This window comes from Hyperolius riggenbachi, chromosome 3, assembly GCF_040937935.1.
Source record: "Hyperolius riggenbachi isolate aHypRig1 chromosome 3, aHypRig1.pri, whole genome shotgun sequence".
NCBI classification, from domain to species: Eukaryota; Metazoa; Chordata; class Amphibia; order Anura; family Hyperoliidae; genus Hyperolius; species Hyperolius riggenbachi.
In genome coordinates, this window is record NC_090648.1 from 410,802,349 (window position 1) to 410,820,618 (window position 18,270).

The 18,270-nt window shown below is 44.5% G+C and overlaps 1 protein-coding gene across 1 annotated transcript in view; it reads right to left on the reverse strand.

Moving 5' to 3' along the window:
* The window catches only part of LOC137564095 (organic cation/carnitine transporter 2-like), a 99,573-nt gene that overhangs the window by 19,484 nt on the left and 61,819 nt on the right, over nucleotides 1-18,270 (reverse strand). Inside the window, exons 8-9 of the mRNA XM_068277458.1 lie at nucleotides 7,239-7,421; nucleotides 4,773-4,908 (exon numbers count right to left, since the gene is read on the reverse strand). Coding sequence (XP_068133559.1) covers nucleotides 4,773-4,908; nucleotides 7,239-7,421 — 319 coding nt within the window. The remainder of the gene's footprint in view (nucleotides 1-4,772; nucleotides 4,909-7,238; nucleotides 7,422-18,270) is intronic.

Here is an 18,270-nt window from a genome sequence, read left to right on the forward strand (position 1 = left end):
TAAGTTATGGCCCCCCCCAAATGCCCAGATGTGCAAAATTTGTAAACCCCCCTCCCCTTGGTTCCTCAGATGCCCCCCAGTGAACATGTATACCCCCCTTTGGATATCCCCCTCCCCTCCCCCCAAGAAACTATAGCCAGATGTCCCCCTTATCAGGCAGCCCCCTCCGTGCACATATAGTTAATAAAAAGGCACATGCAAGCAGCCACACTCACCTACCTCGTTCTTGCGACTGTCCTGAAGGCTGATCCTCCGATCCCCGCTCTGCAGTCAGCCGCATATTGCCGGTAACCCGGGTCCCGGCTTGATGACGTCATCAAGCCGGGACCCGGGTTTTCGGCAATATGCGGCTGACTTCAGAGCGGTGATCGGAGGATCAGACTTCACGACAGTCGCAGTACCGAGGTAGGTGAGTGTGGCTGCTTGCTTGTGCATTTTTTTTTTAACTATATGTGCGCCGAGGGGGACAGATGAAGGTGCAGTAGTGAACTGCAGCGATCATTCATGGGAGGGGGGTGGACTAATTGGCCAAAAGGGAACATGTTCCCTTCCACCAATTAATATTGCAGCTGACAGTGCCGGAGGGTGCACTCTAAAGAGCACCCGACCGTGCACAGCAGGGCTGCAGCCAGGTCAGTATATCTACGTTGCTGTGGCTTGGAGGATGCCACAGCTGACGTAGATATACTGTAGTGGAGGGGAAAGTGGTTAAAAAAAAAAAAAAAAAAAAAAAATGTGCTGCGCTGCCTCCTTGCTGGGAGAATTAGACCGGCAAGGAGGTTAAAGAGACACTGATGTCTCTTAAACAATATTTTGTGATTAAAAAAAGGATTTTTAACATATTAGCCCTTACTAAACCGCCGCATCCCCGCCGCTGTACACTATCTTAATCCCCCCAAACTTGCCCTCTCTCTCCCCTGCAAAATCCACTACTTTCTTGGTCGTGGATTTTGCTGCTGTTGGAGGCAGAGCTATGAGCCACAACTCTGCCTCCATGCCAGTCTATCAGCGGCGGATATCCGCCTCTCCCCCGCCCCTCTCAGTGAAGGAAGACAGAGGGGTGGGGGTGAGGCGGCGATCTGGGCTGACAGATGCGCTGAGAGGCAGAGCTGAGGCTCATAGTTTTGCCTCTCAAGGAAGCACTGCCCGGATTGCCCCCGGCGAGTTAGGGGGGATTTAGATAGTGTACAGTGGCGGGAATGCGGCGGTTTAGTTAGGGCTAACATGTTAAACAATATTTTGTGATAAAAAAAAAAAAAGTTTAAGAGACTTCTCTAAAGAAAAACTGTAACAAAAAAAAACCTCCCCCTGGGGGGTCCTCAGCTCGGGTGGGGGAAGCTTTGGGATCCTATTGATGCTTCCCCTGTCCTCCTCGGTCCCATGGCGGTGGCGATAAAGCTCCCCGAACAGCGGGGATGTAAATATTTACCTTCCCGGCTCCAGCGCAGGCGCAGTATCGGCTCTTCGCTAGGAGATAGGCGGAAATAGCCGATCACTGTCGGCCTAATCTAATGCGCAGGCGCAAGTCGCCTGCGCAGTAGAGCGGACCTGACAGAGATTGGCTATTTTTGCCTATCTCGGTGTGGAGAGCTGCAACAGCGCTCCCTCTGGAGCCAGTAAAAGTAAATAAATCAGTGCTTGTCAGGCTTGTCAAGGAAGGATTGCCGGACACTTCGGGGGAGCCAGCGCTGGATTGCCTGCAGCTACAGGGGAGGGGGAAGCCTCATTGTATTATATTAGTATCATGTGGCCTATTCTTTGGCAGCTGATCTGGGAGGCTTAGGTGCCCGAGGAAGAGATTTGGCATGCATGTCTTCCCATTAAAGCGGACCCAAACCAAACATTTTTTTAATTCAAAATATTTAGTTGCACCACTCTAACACATACAAAGATAAACAAACATTCCTTCAAGCCTATGAGCATTTCAGTGCCTGCTTTCACCCTTCTCTTTTATAACTAGGATTATACAGGTGGCAGCCATTAGCAATTCCTCCTATGCCAGACACCTGCTATTTCACCAGTTTGCCGGTTTCTGTCCTGGCAAAATGAAAGGAAGGGAGGGGTTCCTCCATTAAACGTAAAATATTTTATATTTGTCATCATGCAGCTGAAAAAAGGCTGCTATTTATTATTATATTTTAGAAAATAGATTTTATTTCTGAAATCTTGTATTTTTAGTTTGGGTCCACTTTAAGGTTGAAGACAGACCAAGATGCGTTGATATAAGCATTACAAAGCATATGTAAAGATTACAGCCAGAACTGCTATTCTGTTTGTTACTCTAAACAAATGTTATTGTGCTACTTGCTAAAATCAACTATAAATATTTAATGAAATCCACAAAACAACATGACCACTAGTTACAGAAGCTCCTTGTAGTTTACATTCGCCCATACTTATCCTTAAGTGGCCACACACCATACAATGAAAAGATCCAATTTTCACCAATTCGATAATTACGATCAGTTGTCCCGTAAAATCGAGAGCCTTTGTTTTCGATAAATCCAATCAAATTTACCATTTTTTTTACTTTTGGAGATTAGACATGTTGGAAATTTCAGACCAACTTCATCAAGAATTGTATGGTGTGTGATGGTTTGTCAATTACTTGATGTATGTAACGATCGGTGTAACACAGAGAGGGTCTGATTACCGGTGATCTGCAGCATCACCGAGAATGCAGAATATACCCGATTGATGATCTGCAGTATCACCGATAATCAGATATATCTACTAACCTCTGGACACCCGAGATGAGTGTTTGGTGCAACAGTAATACTTTGAGAAAAGCACCCAGGAAATGGGAGCAAGACAGTAGAATCTACTGTGACAAGTTAACTTCCTTCCAAAAGCCTGCTGCTCCCCAAGGGGCGGAGCCAGGCTGAGATAGTGGGAAGGACAGAACGTGAGTGACACCAGTGGAGGAGTGTCACTGACAGATCTGTGAACTATCTCCTAACAGGGGAGATAGTTTTCAAGGTCGGACAAGCCAGGTCGTAAACACACGGACAGATAAAGTACAGAGACAGCAGGCAGATACAGAATCCAGAGACTAGCCAGGTTTTGGCAACAGAGAATCAGAAATACGAGGTACAAAATCAGAGATCAGGAGAATGGTCAGGAATGCAGAAAGTCATAACAGATAATCAACAATGTCTAAGCTTGAGTGTGAGCTCCAAGATTCTCACACTCCAGGACTAACTAAATCATACAAATAATACAGATGGTACAGAATTCCTAGACTAAGGTGTGAGATCCGTAGCCGTCAACACCTTGGAAACTAGTCTAGATAACAATACAGATAGTAACATAATTCCTAGGCTAAGGTGTGAGTTCCGTGATCAACAACACCTTTGGAAACTGACTAATAAACACAGATACTGACAAGGTCTGAGTGCTACCACGTAGTGATCGCAACGCCAGACACCAGAGAAATGACCAGCACCCAGTATATTTACACCAGCGCTCTCCAGCGCCTCCCCTAAGTGCTGGACCAATGAAAGTTGCTGCAATTGTCAGCTGACCGGCCTGGTCAGCTGACCCTCCTCTGACTGCCATAAAGGCCCTGCCTCTCTGTGCACGCGCGCGCGTCCTCCTAAACCAGTGTGGACTATCAGTCCCAGCCACACCAGTCATGTGTTGTAATGTTGTTGCTGTATTGGATGCGGAATCCGCCGCCATGCTGTCTGAGCGTGCGGCGTTTCCTCCGCATTCCGCCTTACTGAGAGAAGCAGGCCTATGCGAGCAACTAGCCGCATTGGACGCGGAATCTGCCGCCCTGTAGTTAGAGCATGCGGCGGTTTCTCCGCGTTCCGACTGCGTCCCAACTGCCATGTCAAACGCGGAATCAGCCGCCTCACTCTGAGTATTGGCGGCGGCTTTTCCACGTTTTCTCACAATGTACAGTTCCAATCAGTTTTTTCTGAGCTATCAATTTTATTCATGATTGGGGAAAAATTTAACATAGGTACATGGTACATAGGTCAGATTTTTGAATTGTTACAATCAGTCCGAAAAATTGATTGCTATTCTTGAATTGAATAGATATTTAAAAAAATTGTATGGTGTGTGGCCTCCTTTTCTGTTTCTTAATATAATATGTGGCCTCACTAATTCACAAGGAACTGGAGTTTAACACACCATTTTCAACAGAGTTCAGCAGCTTATATCTCTCAAACCACTACCATTCTGACAAGCAATTGGGAAGGCAACCGGATCAGTTTCTGTTTAATAGATTTGTTTTCTGTTTGCATGAAGAAAATTATACAGGTGTAACTATGCCGCCTCCCATTATCATATGTACTAAAGTATGTTAAACCTCCTTAGCGTTAATGTATAAACATTTCTCTGGCTTAGATTTTGATAGAAAACCAGCAAACCTCAAGCAACATTTGGGGTAAACTAGTTTTGAGGCTACAAAGCTAGAGTCGTCAGACAAAGTCGAGACAATGGTCTGCTGCCATCAAGAGGCTAAAATACAATCATGCAGTGTTCAGCATAAGCTCAGCTGGGCTGTACTCTGCTCCAATCTACTGACTAAATCTGCTGTACAATGTTATTTCAAAGTATGGGATAACTTTAAAAAATGGAAATAAAAAAATTACCTGAATTACGCATAGTCCAACACATACTCCAAACAGCAAAAAAAATAATCCTAACTAAGTGAATTTTATTTTTGATGGCCATCAGTACATTTCTATTATTATTTGACATATTGAAAACCTGGGCATTGAAATCAGGATGACGTGTACCAATCTTACAAACAGACGTACCCCTTTACTCTCAGCATCTCTTCAATAGTATCAGGCAAAGGCATGTCATGAGTTTCCGGCAGAAAGAGGGTAAAAATACCCACAAGAACGGTGAGGCTGCCCATCAGTACGAATGGTAGATGTTTGTCATAGGCACCTATGGAAGTAATGGGGAACATAAGCCATATGTTAAAGCTGAAAAATAGCTATTCTGCAAAATATGTAAGAACATCAATATTAAGAATCTGACAAAATATAGTACAATAGAAACCTAAAAACTACTTCTTTCTTTAAAAAGTGTTGGTGACCAAACATAGAGCTTCTTTAGTGCTGGGACCCACTATAGCAATTTTGGCTGCATTTTTTGATCGCTGGCAACTCAAAATGCTTTGCTAATGTATTTCAATGGTAAGGAACCCACTAGTGCAATTGTGATTAGGGCTAATAGCAATCACGGGACATGTGGCATTTTGGCTACGCTTGTGAGCCAATGCAACATATACAAGCACTGCAAAATGGCTTTTGAATCGCTTTTCAAAGTGATTTTGCAGCAATTTTGGGGCCAAATGTGTGTTTATCTTTAAAATAATGTACCGGTAATACTGTTCCACGGGGTGTTCCGTTGTCTGACCTCCATGGGACCTCCATTTAACCCCCTATATTAAAAATTAAATTATTGCATATTTAGTGGTAGCGCATTGTGGGTAACCACAAATGTTCATTTATAACTGAATTATTGCAAATTTCCTTCTGTTTTAAGAAGGCAATTACACCAAGCTTTGCTTTTTTAGTAGGAGGGCTTTTTGGTTCCTTTTATCCCCCTATACATTCCTAGTAGTTTGGGTCACCCTAAGCTGCTTGGTTACTCTATTAAAAATTAAAATGATACATTAGGAAAGTTCTATATAACATTGCTACTACACATATAATTAACTGTCTTGAATTTATTTTCAGCTCAGGTTTGCTTTAAAGGGACACTTAAGTCAAACAAAAAAAACGAGTTTTACTCACCTAGGGCTTCCAATAGCCCCCTGCAGCTGTCCGGTGCCCTTGCCGTCTCCCTCCGATCCTCCTGGCCCGGCCGGCAGCCACTTCCTGTTTCGGTGACAGGAGCTGACAGGCTGGGGACGCGAGTGATTCTTCGCGTTCCCAGACACATTAGCACCCTCTATGCTGCTATATGGTATATGATATATGCTATAGCAGCATAGATGGCGCTACTGTGGCCAGGAATGCGAAGAATCACTCGCGTCCCCAGCCTGTCAGCTCCTGTCACCGAAACAGGAAGTGGCTGCCGGCGGGGCCACAAGGATCGGAGGGAGACGGCGAGGGCACCGGACAGCTGCAGGGGGCTATTGGAAGCCCCAGGTGAGTAAAACTCATTTTTTTGTTTGACCTAAGTGTCCCTTTAAGTAACGTTATGCTATACGTCCCCATAGGCCAAACTTTGCACGATTACCTGTGTAGATATATCGACAATCATTTGAACTGACAGTCTGTTTAGGCTTATCCTGACTTCTGCATTTGATATTACATTAGGCAAACAGTATTCCACCAAGTGCAATCTCTATCATTTACCAATTGCCTGCATTGGGAAGCATCCTACTTATACTTATAACATTCAGTAAAGCATTACACAGGTTATTGTGGAAATAAGACAGATGCTGAAAGTCCCAGTGGCAAAGTGGATAGCCGCTGATTTTTAGGTCTCTGTTGCTGAAAAGCTTTCAGCCGTGTCCCAGAAACACTTTCAGCTCTGCCGTGAATCCTATATCCACCCAAATATGAAGTCTTCCACAATAAAAGATTTTTATATCTGAGGCCCAGTGCACACCAAAACCGCTAGCAGATCCTCAATGCTAGAGGTTTTTGGAGCAGATTTCAGAGCGATTCTAGCCATGTTTAGAGATGTTTTCTAAACATGCCTAGCGTTTTTTGGAGCGTTTTTGTGTAGCAGATTACAAATATTGTTACAGTGAAGCTGTGATTGAACAGCTAATGTAACAAAAACGCCTGGAAAACCGCTCTGATATAACGTTTTTCCTATACTTTACATTGAGGCAGAAACGCTTCTGCAAACCGCAAAAGTGCTGCAGGACCCACGTTTGTGGTTTTCTAAAAACCGCAAACCGCTGGTGTGCACCAGGCCTAAGACATTTTTAATAATTCCCATAAACTGCAGAATAGATGGGAAGAGGAGATTTCTTGACTTGAGAGAAGTTAAGATGACAGTACTCTACACTTTCCCAAGCTATTTGTTTATCTATGCTACGACAGGCTTTGTTTCTTGCCACTCTCCACTAGCAGAAGAAATGCTTAATCTTTCCACTGCCAATCGTTGCACGGTTTCCCTAACATATCCCAATTGAGCACAAATGTAGGATTTTGATCTGATCATGGTTTATCACTTGTAAACTTTGAGGAAAGGAGGTTGGAATGGTCATTGGTGTTATTTCGACATACTCCACTCACAGGAATAGATCTTACCTAGATAAACAAAATATGGGGATAAAATGCTGCCCAATCTGGATGCCATAGAACTGGCTCCAACGCCCATGTTCCGTACTACTGTTGGGTACAGTTCAGCAGTGTACACATATACCATGGAGAAGGCTGAAGTGACACCAAACTTCCCAAGCATGACCAGCACGATAGACAATATGTTCAGTTCTGCAATTAAACATACAGCAATTTTAGTTAAACAATGCTGGAAAAAGAAAACAATACAAAAGGTTTGTCCAGACCGATATCTTTTTTAAAGGACCAATGCATATCAAAGCTAGCTGTGAATCACATTTGTTTTTCATTATTTAGATAAAGAATAGCTTTTCTCAATCTGTGTTAACCTTTTGCGGACCGCTTTACGTAAATCCTACGCCGCACTTGTGGCTGTCTAAGCCTGATGTGGTGTAGGATTTAAGCCACCTGCCGTTTCCGCTCCCGACACGATCGCGTGCATCCGAGTGGGGAGATTAAGCTGTCATGACAGCCGACATCTCCCCTCAGTGACCAGGAGCCATCATGATTGGCTCCTGATCACGTGATCACCATTAGAGCTGCGGCAGTAGAGGGAGGAAGAAGAGGATCCACTCACCTTCCTGACGTTCCCCCGGCGATTGGTGCTCCCTTCCGCTCTAACTGGCATTCCCGCTCGCTCTGACGCAAGTGTCGGATCCTGGCTTGATGACATCATCAAGCTGCAACCTGGAACTCAGCGTTAGTACGAGCAGGGATGTAGGCCAGAGCGGATGGGTCCACGTCACTGGAGCCTGGGAGGTGAGTAAAGGCTGCTGGCTAAAGGGGGGGGGGGGGGACATGGGGGATGGGAGGGAAGCTTGGTGGGCCCAATCAATCCTGAATGATCACATCAATTTACTTAAAGTGACATATAATAGAATGCAGTACATTTTACAGGATTCTCGTTTTTATATTAAAATATCTTGGTTTCAGCATCAGAAATCTTTCCTATAGTTGTATAGTGCTGTATATTGGTATAAAGCCCCGACCTCACACTGAGGCTTAGCCTAGGTCATTTATTATACAGAATTGCCCACTAGAGCATTCTGGAAGACCAGAGATCTTTTCTGCTGGTTTTATAGCTCTCAGTAAACAAACATTCCGCAGAAATCATCTGCCAGTACTAAATATGTTGCAGTCTGTGATAAATTTAAATTTCAGAAAGTAAATCAGGGAGAAGAAAGATTTTGCAGGGGGGGCGTGGCCGGAGCTCAGCGTGGATGGCAGCAGTGTGAAGAGCTCCTGATCCCAGCCAGCCAAAGCGACTTTACACAGCATGCCAGACGGGGAAATTCAATCCCAAACCCCAGCGGAGGAGGAGATGGAAGCCTCCAGCACCTCACAGCAGGATATCCAGCGTCCACAACGCATCCCCGACATGTTTAAGCGGAGAAGACCTGGGCCGCATGGAGAGCAAGATGGCGTCGGCTCCTCCGGGATGCGTAAGTCCGCATTGCCAGTACGCATGACGAACGCATCCCATAACAATAAACAGGCGGCAAGCGTACAAAATTCCGCATCCAGCCGCGGAGGGGCCTCACATATACCCACAAAGCAGGCATCCAATGTGGCCCTTCCCCGCAGTCCATCAGCCTCAGAGTCCTCTGAACAGGGGGTACCCTCCCCCACCTTTCTTAGCCCAGCCAAATCTAAACCCAGGCTGTCAGGCCCGGCAGACTCACAGGCAGAAGCTCTCTCCCTGCTCACAGCAGTCACAGGCCACAGCAGTGCATTTGCAGAGATCCCTGACTCCAATCAGCCAGTAGACCGTGCTTTTCTTAAGGATATGATGATTGCTCTGGAAACCTCCATGTCAAACAAGATACTGACTATAGCAAATTCTATGCAACAGTTCCATGATGATCTGGGAGCTCGTGTCTCACTCACTGAAGACAGTGTCTCCATGTTAATTGAGGAACACAATAAGACTGTTACTGAGCTTGAACGCCATGATTCAGTTAATGAGGCTACGCAGCTGAAGATTGCTGACCTAGAGGACCGTAATCGCCGCTGTAATCTCAAATTCAGGGGAATCGATGAATCGATAAACAGCACACAATTGAAAGGCTATTTGATAGAAATGGTTAGGTCAGCAGTGCCTCAGTTTTCCAGCATTGAGTACACCATAGAACGGGCTCACAGACTGCCTAAGCCCGCCTTTCTACCTGAGAGAATTCCTAGAGATACCATAGCATGCTTTCAGTTTTACCACGTTAAAGATGCCTTTTCTTCTTACATGCGCCAGAATAAACAACTCCCGGACCCATACAGCAACATCAAAGTCTTCACCGACTTGTCGCAGTTTACATTGCAAAGACGCAGGTCCCTGGCTCCTCTAACAGCCTTTCTCAGAGAGCAACAGTTACAGTATAAGTGGGGATTCCCCATTAAACTTCTACTTTCCCGTGACGGCAAAATCCACGTTATATCTACACTGGAGCAAGGAGTTTCTCTTTTGAACTCACTAGGCCTACAAGTCACCCTTGCCCAATTGGAGAAATATCGTAAACAACCATTGAACAACTCTCCCCGCTCATGGCGCTCTAATACCTAAAATGGCAGGGAAACGGTCCTTCACCGCTGCCCCACTTTAACTGTTTTCTACCCATTTTGGGACTAGTGATACGAGTATTACCCCCCCCCCCCCCCCCTCTCAGTGTGGTCCGGGTTAAGCCACTGAGAGTTTCTGGGCCTACTAGTCGTGGGACAGTTAGGAGTGATTGCCCAGAGATAATGTTGATTTTATATCTGTTTTATATGTTTGGTTTAAGTAACTATGTTCCTGCAATCTTAGGATACTTGAGTCTCTTTTTTCATTCCACAGGAGTCCTGTCTATTCTAAAAGATAATAAGCCACTAAGTGTAAATGCTGTATTCTTCATCATCACAGTTCTCTCATGCCTAGAATGTTCAATATGATAACACATAATGTCCAGGGGTTAAATGAGCCAGTCAAACGTAGAAAAGCATTCCAACATTATCAGAGCCTGAAGGCCTCAGTCTTGTTTTTACAAGAGACGCATTTCATTAACTCTAAACCACCCACTTTTTTACACCGGGCATATAATAGGGCGTATTATGCCTCATTTACCAAAAAAGCCAGAGGAGTTGCAATAGTGTTCCATAATTCAGTCTCATTCACACACATTGATTCTTTCATGGACCCGGAAGGCAGAATTTTAATTCTCAAGGGTATTCTTGAGGGTAAAGCTGTCACACTGATCAATTGTTATGCTCCCAATGCCTCTAAAACTGCCTTCTTACAACTTTTATCATCCCAACTGGATAGACTGTCCTCAACACACTTGATAGTTGCAGGAGACTTCAACGCGGTAGCCAATCCACTTCTGGATAGATCGGTTCAATCCCCTTTCGCACAAACTTTCCCGAGAAGACTCACTAGCCTCCTTTCTAAAACTAAAGTTATAGATATATGGAGAGCCCATAACATCGGCTGTAGGCAATATACCTTTTTTTCTCACCCTCGTCAGTCTTATGCCTACATTTACTTGTCCCCAATAATTGCCTCTAACTCTACCTCCTCTGATATTATTACTTGTGGTTGGTCTGACCATCATATGGTTCAGTCCATCTTGACTGGTTTCGGTATACCCTTCAATCCCGGCAACTGGAGACTCAACGACTCTCTTTTGGCTGAGGATTCAGATAGACTCGCTGTGATGGGAGAGTTGGAGGAATATTTTTTATTTAACAATGAGGATAACACCTCCCCTGTTCTAAGATGGGCAGCACATAAACCAGTTCTGAGAGGTATCTTTATGGCAAAAGCAGCACGAGCAAAGAAACTAAAATCACAAAGAATTCAGGCATTAACCGCCGAGCTAGACTTACTATATAAACGGCATTATGGCACAACAACTAGAGAAATTTTACATGAAATTAATCTGAAAAGAACCGAATTGAACTCTATACTAGATAACTCTCATGCTAAAGCGTTGAAGTTCTCCAAAGCAAAGTTCCTCTTACGAGGCAATAACCCTTCTACTCAGTTTGCACGTAAATTAAACCAATACTATAAACCCCCACATGTCTATAAATTAAAAAGCCCTGGAGGCAGAGAGGAGGTACTACCTCCTAAAGTCTTAAAAATATTTGAGGACTATTATAAAAATTTGCTAGGAACCGAAATATCATCTAACAATACGGAACTTAAAGCATGGTTGGATACTTTGCAGTTGCCCTCCCTCTCACCAGATCAGCTGCAAACTCTTAATGCCCCGATCACCCCCATAGAAGTATTAGCTTCAATTAAGTTGCTTAAATCCTCTACAGCTCCGGGCCCGGACGGATTTTCACCCTTATATTATAAAAAATTTGCTGATACACTATTGCACCCTCTGACCTCAATGTTTAATGCTGTTCTCCAAGGTGAAAAACTCCCCCCAGATATGCTATTGGCCAATATGACCCTGCTCCCTAAACCGGATACTGATCACTCTACCCCGGCAGGATTCAGACCTATATCTATCCTCAACAATGATATCAAACTTTTTGCTAAAATTCTAGCTTCTAGATTAGGCTCTATGGTGCAAGATCTTGTCGCTCCCACTCAAACTGGATTCATCCCAGGTAGGCAAGGCTCAGATAATGTTAGGTTAGCTGTTAACATATTACAGGATGCTGAACTTAAAAACTCTAAATTTATGATGTTGGGTTTAGACATTAGCAAGGCATTCGATTCAGTGGGTTGGCAGTATCTGACCGCTGCTTTGGAAGGCTTTGGTCTATCTGGCCCTATAATTACAGCGGTTTCAGCATTGTATGACTCCCCATCTACAGTGATCCGCATCCCTGGTGCATCATCTGCTCCTGTTCAGCTCAAACGTGGAACCCGTCAGGGTTGCCCTCTCTCCCCATTGCTATTCGCTCTCGCTTTAGAGCCTCTGGCGGTGGCGATTAGATGACATCCTGACATCCATGGTTATGGAATTGACAATATCAAATTAACTCTGTATGCTGACGATGCTCTCCTGTTCTTGACTAGACTTATAACAACCATGCCTAACTTATTCCAACTATTAGATAAGTTCGCCCAATTTTCTGGCCTTAAGGTAAATCCCGCTAAATCCACAGCCCTCCCGATTAATCTTTATCCACATACAATTAAATGGTTAGACTCTACTTACGGGTTCAAATGGAGTAAAACGAAATTTAAATACTTAGGAGTCTTTCTTACACCCAACTATGGGGATCTATACGGAACTAACTTCTCACATACGGTCAATAATATTACTCAACTTCTGAAAACATGGTCCTCATTTAAGGTTTCATGGCTAGGTAGATGTGTAGCATGTAAAATGATTATTCTCCCCAAATTGTTATATTTGTTTCGCATGCTCCCAATAACTATAACTAAAAAATCGTTATCTAGCTTACAATCACAAATTAATAAATTTATTTGGGACAGCAAACCAGCTAGAATTCGAGCACAAGTCCTGTACAGACCCCCTTTACAGGGTGGTATCGGTCTACCCAGCCTATGGCATTATTACTTAGCCTCTAAGCTCAGTCAAATCTTAGATTGGGGAATAAATTCTAACCCTCCCACCTGGTATCAATTTGAATCTACTACAATCTTCCCATTTTACCTATCTACATTGGTCACGGTTGTAACTAAAAGAGACATATCAACTCTTGCTAGCAAGAACAGGATTGTTTCGTCACTGACTAAGCTATGGTTCTCGATTGCCTCATCATATAAGCTTATGACCTTTCCCTCATCCAGGATCTCCATTTTTGGTAATCCCCGCTTTATTCCGGCTTTTAGAAACCCACAGTTGTTTTCCTGGTGGAGGGATAAAGGCCGTTCAACTGCCAATAAATTTTGGATTAGAGATGTTCCAATTACATTTAATATGCTCAGATTTAGTCAAGATGCCCCCCCAGAGGAGGTATTTCGCTTTTGTCAGATAAAACATTACTTCTCCTCCATCTTTTCTTCACCCCCAGAGTTTGAACCCACAATGTTTGAATCACTCTATTTTGGATTTTCACGACAAAAAGGATTAATCTCATCCCTATATGCCCAGTTGATAGGTTGTGATAGTGAGAATAAACTAATATATATGAGAGCTTGGGAGCGCGACTTAGGAACTCAATTTGAGCCATCAGATTGGACTTATATCCGAACCGCTGTCTCTAGTGTAGTCAAATCTAATATGGTCAAGGACACGGCACTCAAGATCTTGTTTCGCTGGTATTACACCCCGGCTAAAATTCACAAAATTTATCCCTCGGTTCCATCGACTTGTTTTAGAGGATGTGGAATGGAAGGAACGATTCTGCATGTCTTTTGGGACTGCCCCAGAGCTCAGCGGTTCTGGGACTCATGGAAAACCATGATCCGAGAGGTGTTTGGCTTTCCGGTTTCGTTATCTGCCTCCCAGGCCCTGTTATATACTTTTAATGATGATGTGCCAGGTAGATTTAGGCCTTTATATAGATACATGCTACTAGCCGCTCAGTGGTCAATAGCCTTCAAATGGAAAACCATAGATCTAGAGTTAACACTAGTTACCCAACGTCTAGACCTAATGATGATAATGGATCGGATTTATTTTTATAGCATTGAGAATATGACAAGATTTGATCTCATTTGGGAACCCTGGAAAACATATAGGAGTGCTTAATTTCCCTCGGACATATGTGTTTATTCATTATAGTATGATGTACAGGATTGAAATTATTCAGGACTCTTGATACCAGACACCTTAAGCAGGAATGTATCTGGATTGCTCGTTCCTTCTTTTTTTTTTCTGTCTCTTGCTTTTATGTATGTTGTTCTTTTTTTCTTTTCTTTTTTTTTCCTTTTAGCTTGACGTATGTGTTAGAGGGAGCAATATATTTTTACATTAAGATCAGATAGGATGGACTGACCCCTGGGATCTCAGAAGGAGGTTCCAGGTACCCCATTTCCCAGGCCGGACGGCCCAACTATCTATGCTATGTCCTTCAGATGCTCCCCCATATTTTTTTTTCTTGTCTTCTAGTTGGTATGTTAATACCCTATGTTTTATTTGTTCTGTGTTTTAAAACCTTTGTATAATTGTGGATCTGATCAATAAAGCTTGTTAATACAAAAAAAAAGAAAGATTTTGCAATGCGCAAACACTGACTAAATCATTTATATACAAATATTGTAATGCAATATTTTCATGCTTCGAGTGGAAAAGTACCCAGCATTGACAGTTCACACAGTGGTAGCCCACACCTACATACCACAACATGCTACATAGCTGCTGTATGCCTATCCACTGGAGTTTTAACTGGTTGACTTGAGCTGCGCCTTATCAGTTGTTTGAACAATAGCTACCAACTTTTTTTGGTTGTTTCAACAACAAAGTGTGATGATTTGCTCAGCTGCCTGTGCAGGCAGCCAGCCTTTTGACCATTGTGTAGGTTTGCATGCTGCAGGACTCTGGAAAGAACAGCTTCTGTCAGTTTTGCAGCTTGTGCTTGCAGAGGAATTTGCATACGTTGTCATGCAAATTGCCTGGCCACATTCATTGGAGGCGTGTACTATAAGTACTATGTCTTTCCCACAATGCTTGGCTGTTCATAAGGATTTCGTCCTATGTAACACTCCTGGTGGGGTGTCAGCCTTGCTCTCTGTTTGAACATCAGCTTAGTGTAATTCCTAAATCTGCGCTAGGCAGATTTCCCTAGTGCAGTTAGGATTGTATTATCTGTATTGCCTGTTCTGTCTTGTCTTGCCTGTTTGCCATTGTCCTGTCCCTATGGTGGTTGACAGGAAATGGTTCTGATCTCTGTTCTTGGAGTATAGCTGGTGCAGCGGTTGCTACCAGCTATCTCTTCTGTTCTGTCTCCTGGGATCGCACTAGCTACTTTTTGCTAGCGCTGGGGATCCTTCTGTTCTGTCTTCTGGGATCGCGCTAGCTACTTTTCGCTAGCGCTGGGGATCCTTCTGTTCTGTCTTCTGGGATCGCGCTGGCCACTTTTCGCTGGCGCTGGGGATCCTTCTGTTCTGCTACTCTGTACTTGGATCGCGCTAGCCACTTTTCGCTAGTGCTGTGGATCCTATCTCTCGCTTGTCCCTGTTTTCGTGTGTCTGTCTGCTACGCTTGCTGGAGGCTCGGTGAGTTAACCGTTAAGCAAGCGCTCGCGTCCTCTGTTTCATGTTTGTCTGTTAATGGTTAGTTAGGCGTGCTTGTCTCTATTGTGCTTATCACGTGGAGACCGCGCATAACCGCATGCACTGTTGCGAATGAGTGCGGTGTTCGCGGTTAGCTAGCATTTGTTATTTTCCGTATCTCCTCATTGTATTATTTGCTGTGCCTTTGCTAACCTCGTATTCTGTTCTGATCTGCCTTGTGTCTTGTCTGGCGATCGCACCTCTCGCGATCGCTTTCCTATTTCATATCTGCTGTTGAGTGTGTTCGGTTGCGGGGTGGCGACTGGATTGGCACACACAGATACAACCTGTCCCTTTGCTCATTCTCATTCGCAATCGCCTCTCTTGCGATTGCGTTCTGCGTTTTGTACAATTCCTGTCTGGCATTTGTGGAGGTACAGAGGATTGGTTCCTCTGCACTCCCCAGCGCCATCTGCCGACAGGAATTTTCCCTCTACGGGTGCGTAGCACCTTTTGCTGGGTTCCTGCAAATTATACGCTTGTGGAGGATTTCCGCCGTGTCAGCGCACGCGTTGTGCGCTGATCGCGGGGAAAGTTCCACAATCGTTACACAAAGGTTGTTTGATAATTGTGCATTTTAAAAACTTTTGTTGAGAGTGTATGAGCCTTAAAGCCTCTTACACACGGTACAATTTTCCATCAGATCCAACTGTGATCTGATAAGAAATTGCATCGTGTGTAGACATCCAAATTGCATCGCAATCCAATTGGACCGGTCGGAAATGATCTAATAGATCCGACGATCTGACAGAAAATTGTACTATGCTTAAAGGGATACTGTAGGGGGGGGGTCGGGGGAAAATGAGTTGAAGTTACCCGGGGCTTCTAATAGTCCCCCGCAGACATCCTGTGCCCGTGCAGCCACTCCCCGATGCTCCGGCACCGCCGCCGATACACTTCTGGAATTTCAGACTTTAAAGTCTGAAAACCACTGCGCCTGCGTTGCCGTGTCCTCGCTTTCCCTGATGTCACCAGGAGCGCACGGTGCAGGCACAGACCATACTGGGCCTGCGCAGTACGCTCCTGGTGACATCAGCAGGAGTGAGGACACGGCAACACAGGCGCAGTGGTTTCCAGACTTTAAAGTCTGAAATTACAGAAATGAACCAGAGGCGGGGCCGGAGCATTGGGGAGTGGCTGCACGGGCACATGATGTCTGTGGGGGACCATTAGAAGCCCCGGGTAACTTCAACTCATTTTCCCCCAACCCCCCTACAGTATCCCTTTAAGCTAAATCCTGAAGTTGAAGACCTCCTCTGTGACAAGCTGTAGACACATATAACAACACTTTCCTGCCTTATCTGGCTCAGACACAAGGGAAAACATTGCACTCCTGAATCTGAGCAGCTCCAGCTTATCATAGAACAAACAGGGGCAAGCAGTGCAGACACACTTCCAGCTGATAAACTTTCCTCAGAGGGGAAGATAAGGCTGATGAAAGGGTTATGGCCCGTTTCCACTAGCCACCGCTCGCGGCGGCACTGAATCCCAGAAGCCGTGTCATGCACGGCTATGGGATTCGCAGCTTCCGACGCGAAAACTGTGGGCATTGTCGGCCGAATCGCAAGGGTAAGTGATTTGGCCGGCGGGCCAAAGTTTCCTATGGCAGAGTTTGAATGAGCTCTGCCGAAGTCAACGGCAGAGCTCATTCATTTTTAAAGTGCAAAATAAAGTTTTTATTGCCACTGGCGAGTGATCGCATGCGGTCACGTGCGCGCCCTGGGTTTTCCGTCCGAGATTGGCGAATAGGAACAGACTTTCCCATTGCCAATCTGTGCTGCCCAAAGTATGAATGAGTTCTGCCAAAGTCATTTTCAGAGCTCATTCATTATAAAAAGTTCAAAAATAAAGTTTTAGTTGCTGTGGGCGCACATGCGCATGCACGGTCCGGCCCATCAAGTCTGAGATTGGCCAATGGGAAGCGACCTTCCCTAAGCCAATCATAGCTCCCCTTAGTATGAATGAGCTCTGCCAATGGCAGAGCTCATTCATTATAAAATTTTATAAACATCGTATCTGGTTGTAAAGTAGATACAGTTACTGAGATCACTCATGAGAGGGATCTCAGAGAACTGCATCTGCACACTGCGAGTTACTGACAGTTTTATTAAAATTACACTAGCTAAAGCTAGCTATTAACCCCTGCTAGCCCTGATTAACACCTGCTTCCCTTGCCACTCTATTTGCCCCCCCCCCCCCCTCTTCTACCACTTGTAATTTTTTTTTTTATACATTTCTGACTTTTTTTTTTTTGCCATTTAAGGCACCTTAGTTGCCTCCCCCCTATAAATTTTTCCCTGGTGCTTCCATGGCAGCATACTATGGGTTGTGGCCCCGCCCCTGAACTCTATTGGACACCATAACTATACATTTGTTGAGAGTATCACCCACCAGTATTCTTTTTCCTTTGTCCTCCCCTTTGGACACTATTTCTATTTTCTTTTTCTTCATTTCTTTTTTTCAGTCCCCTTTCTACCCCAGGGTTTATCCCTTTCCCTGGGAAGTCTCTGCATAGGTACTAAATGTATCTTACACAGAGAGCCCGGTCTTCTGGTCCCGGAGATATACATGTGTGCTAAATGCATACGAATGAGCTATGCCTGCATCAGTATCCTGTGCTAAATGCATACAGGTGAACAATGCCTGCATCAGTATCCTGTGCTAAATGCATACAGGTGAGCAATGGCTGTATTACTTTCATGTGCTAGATGCATAGAAATAAACATCGGTTGCATTACATTCATGTGCTAGATGCATAGACATGAACACTGGCTGCATTACCTTCATGTGCTAGAGGCATACAGGTGAACAATGGCTGTATTACTTTCA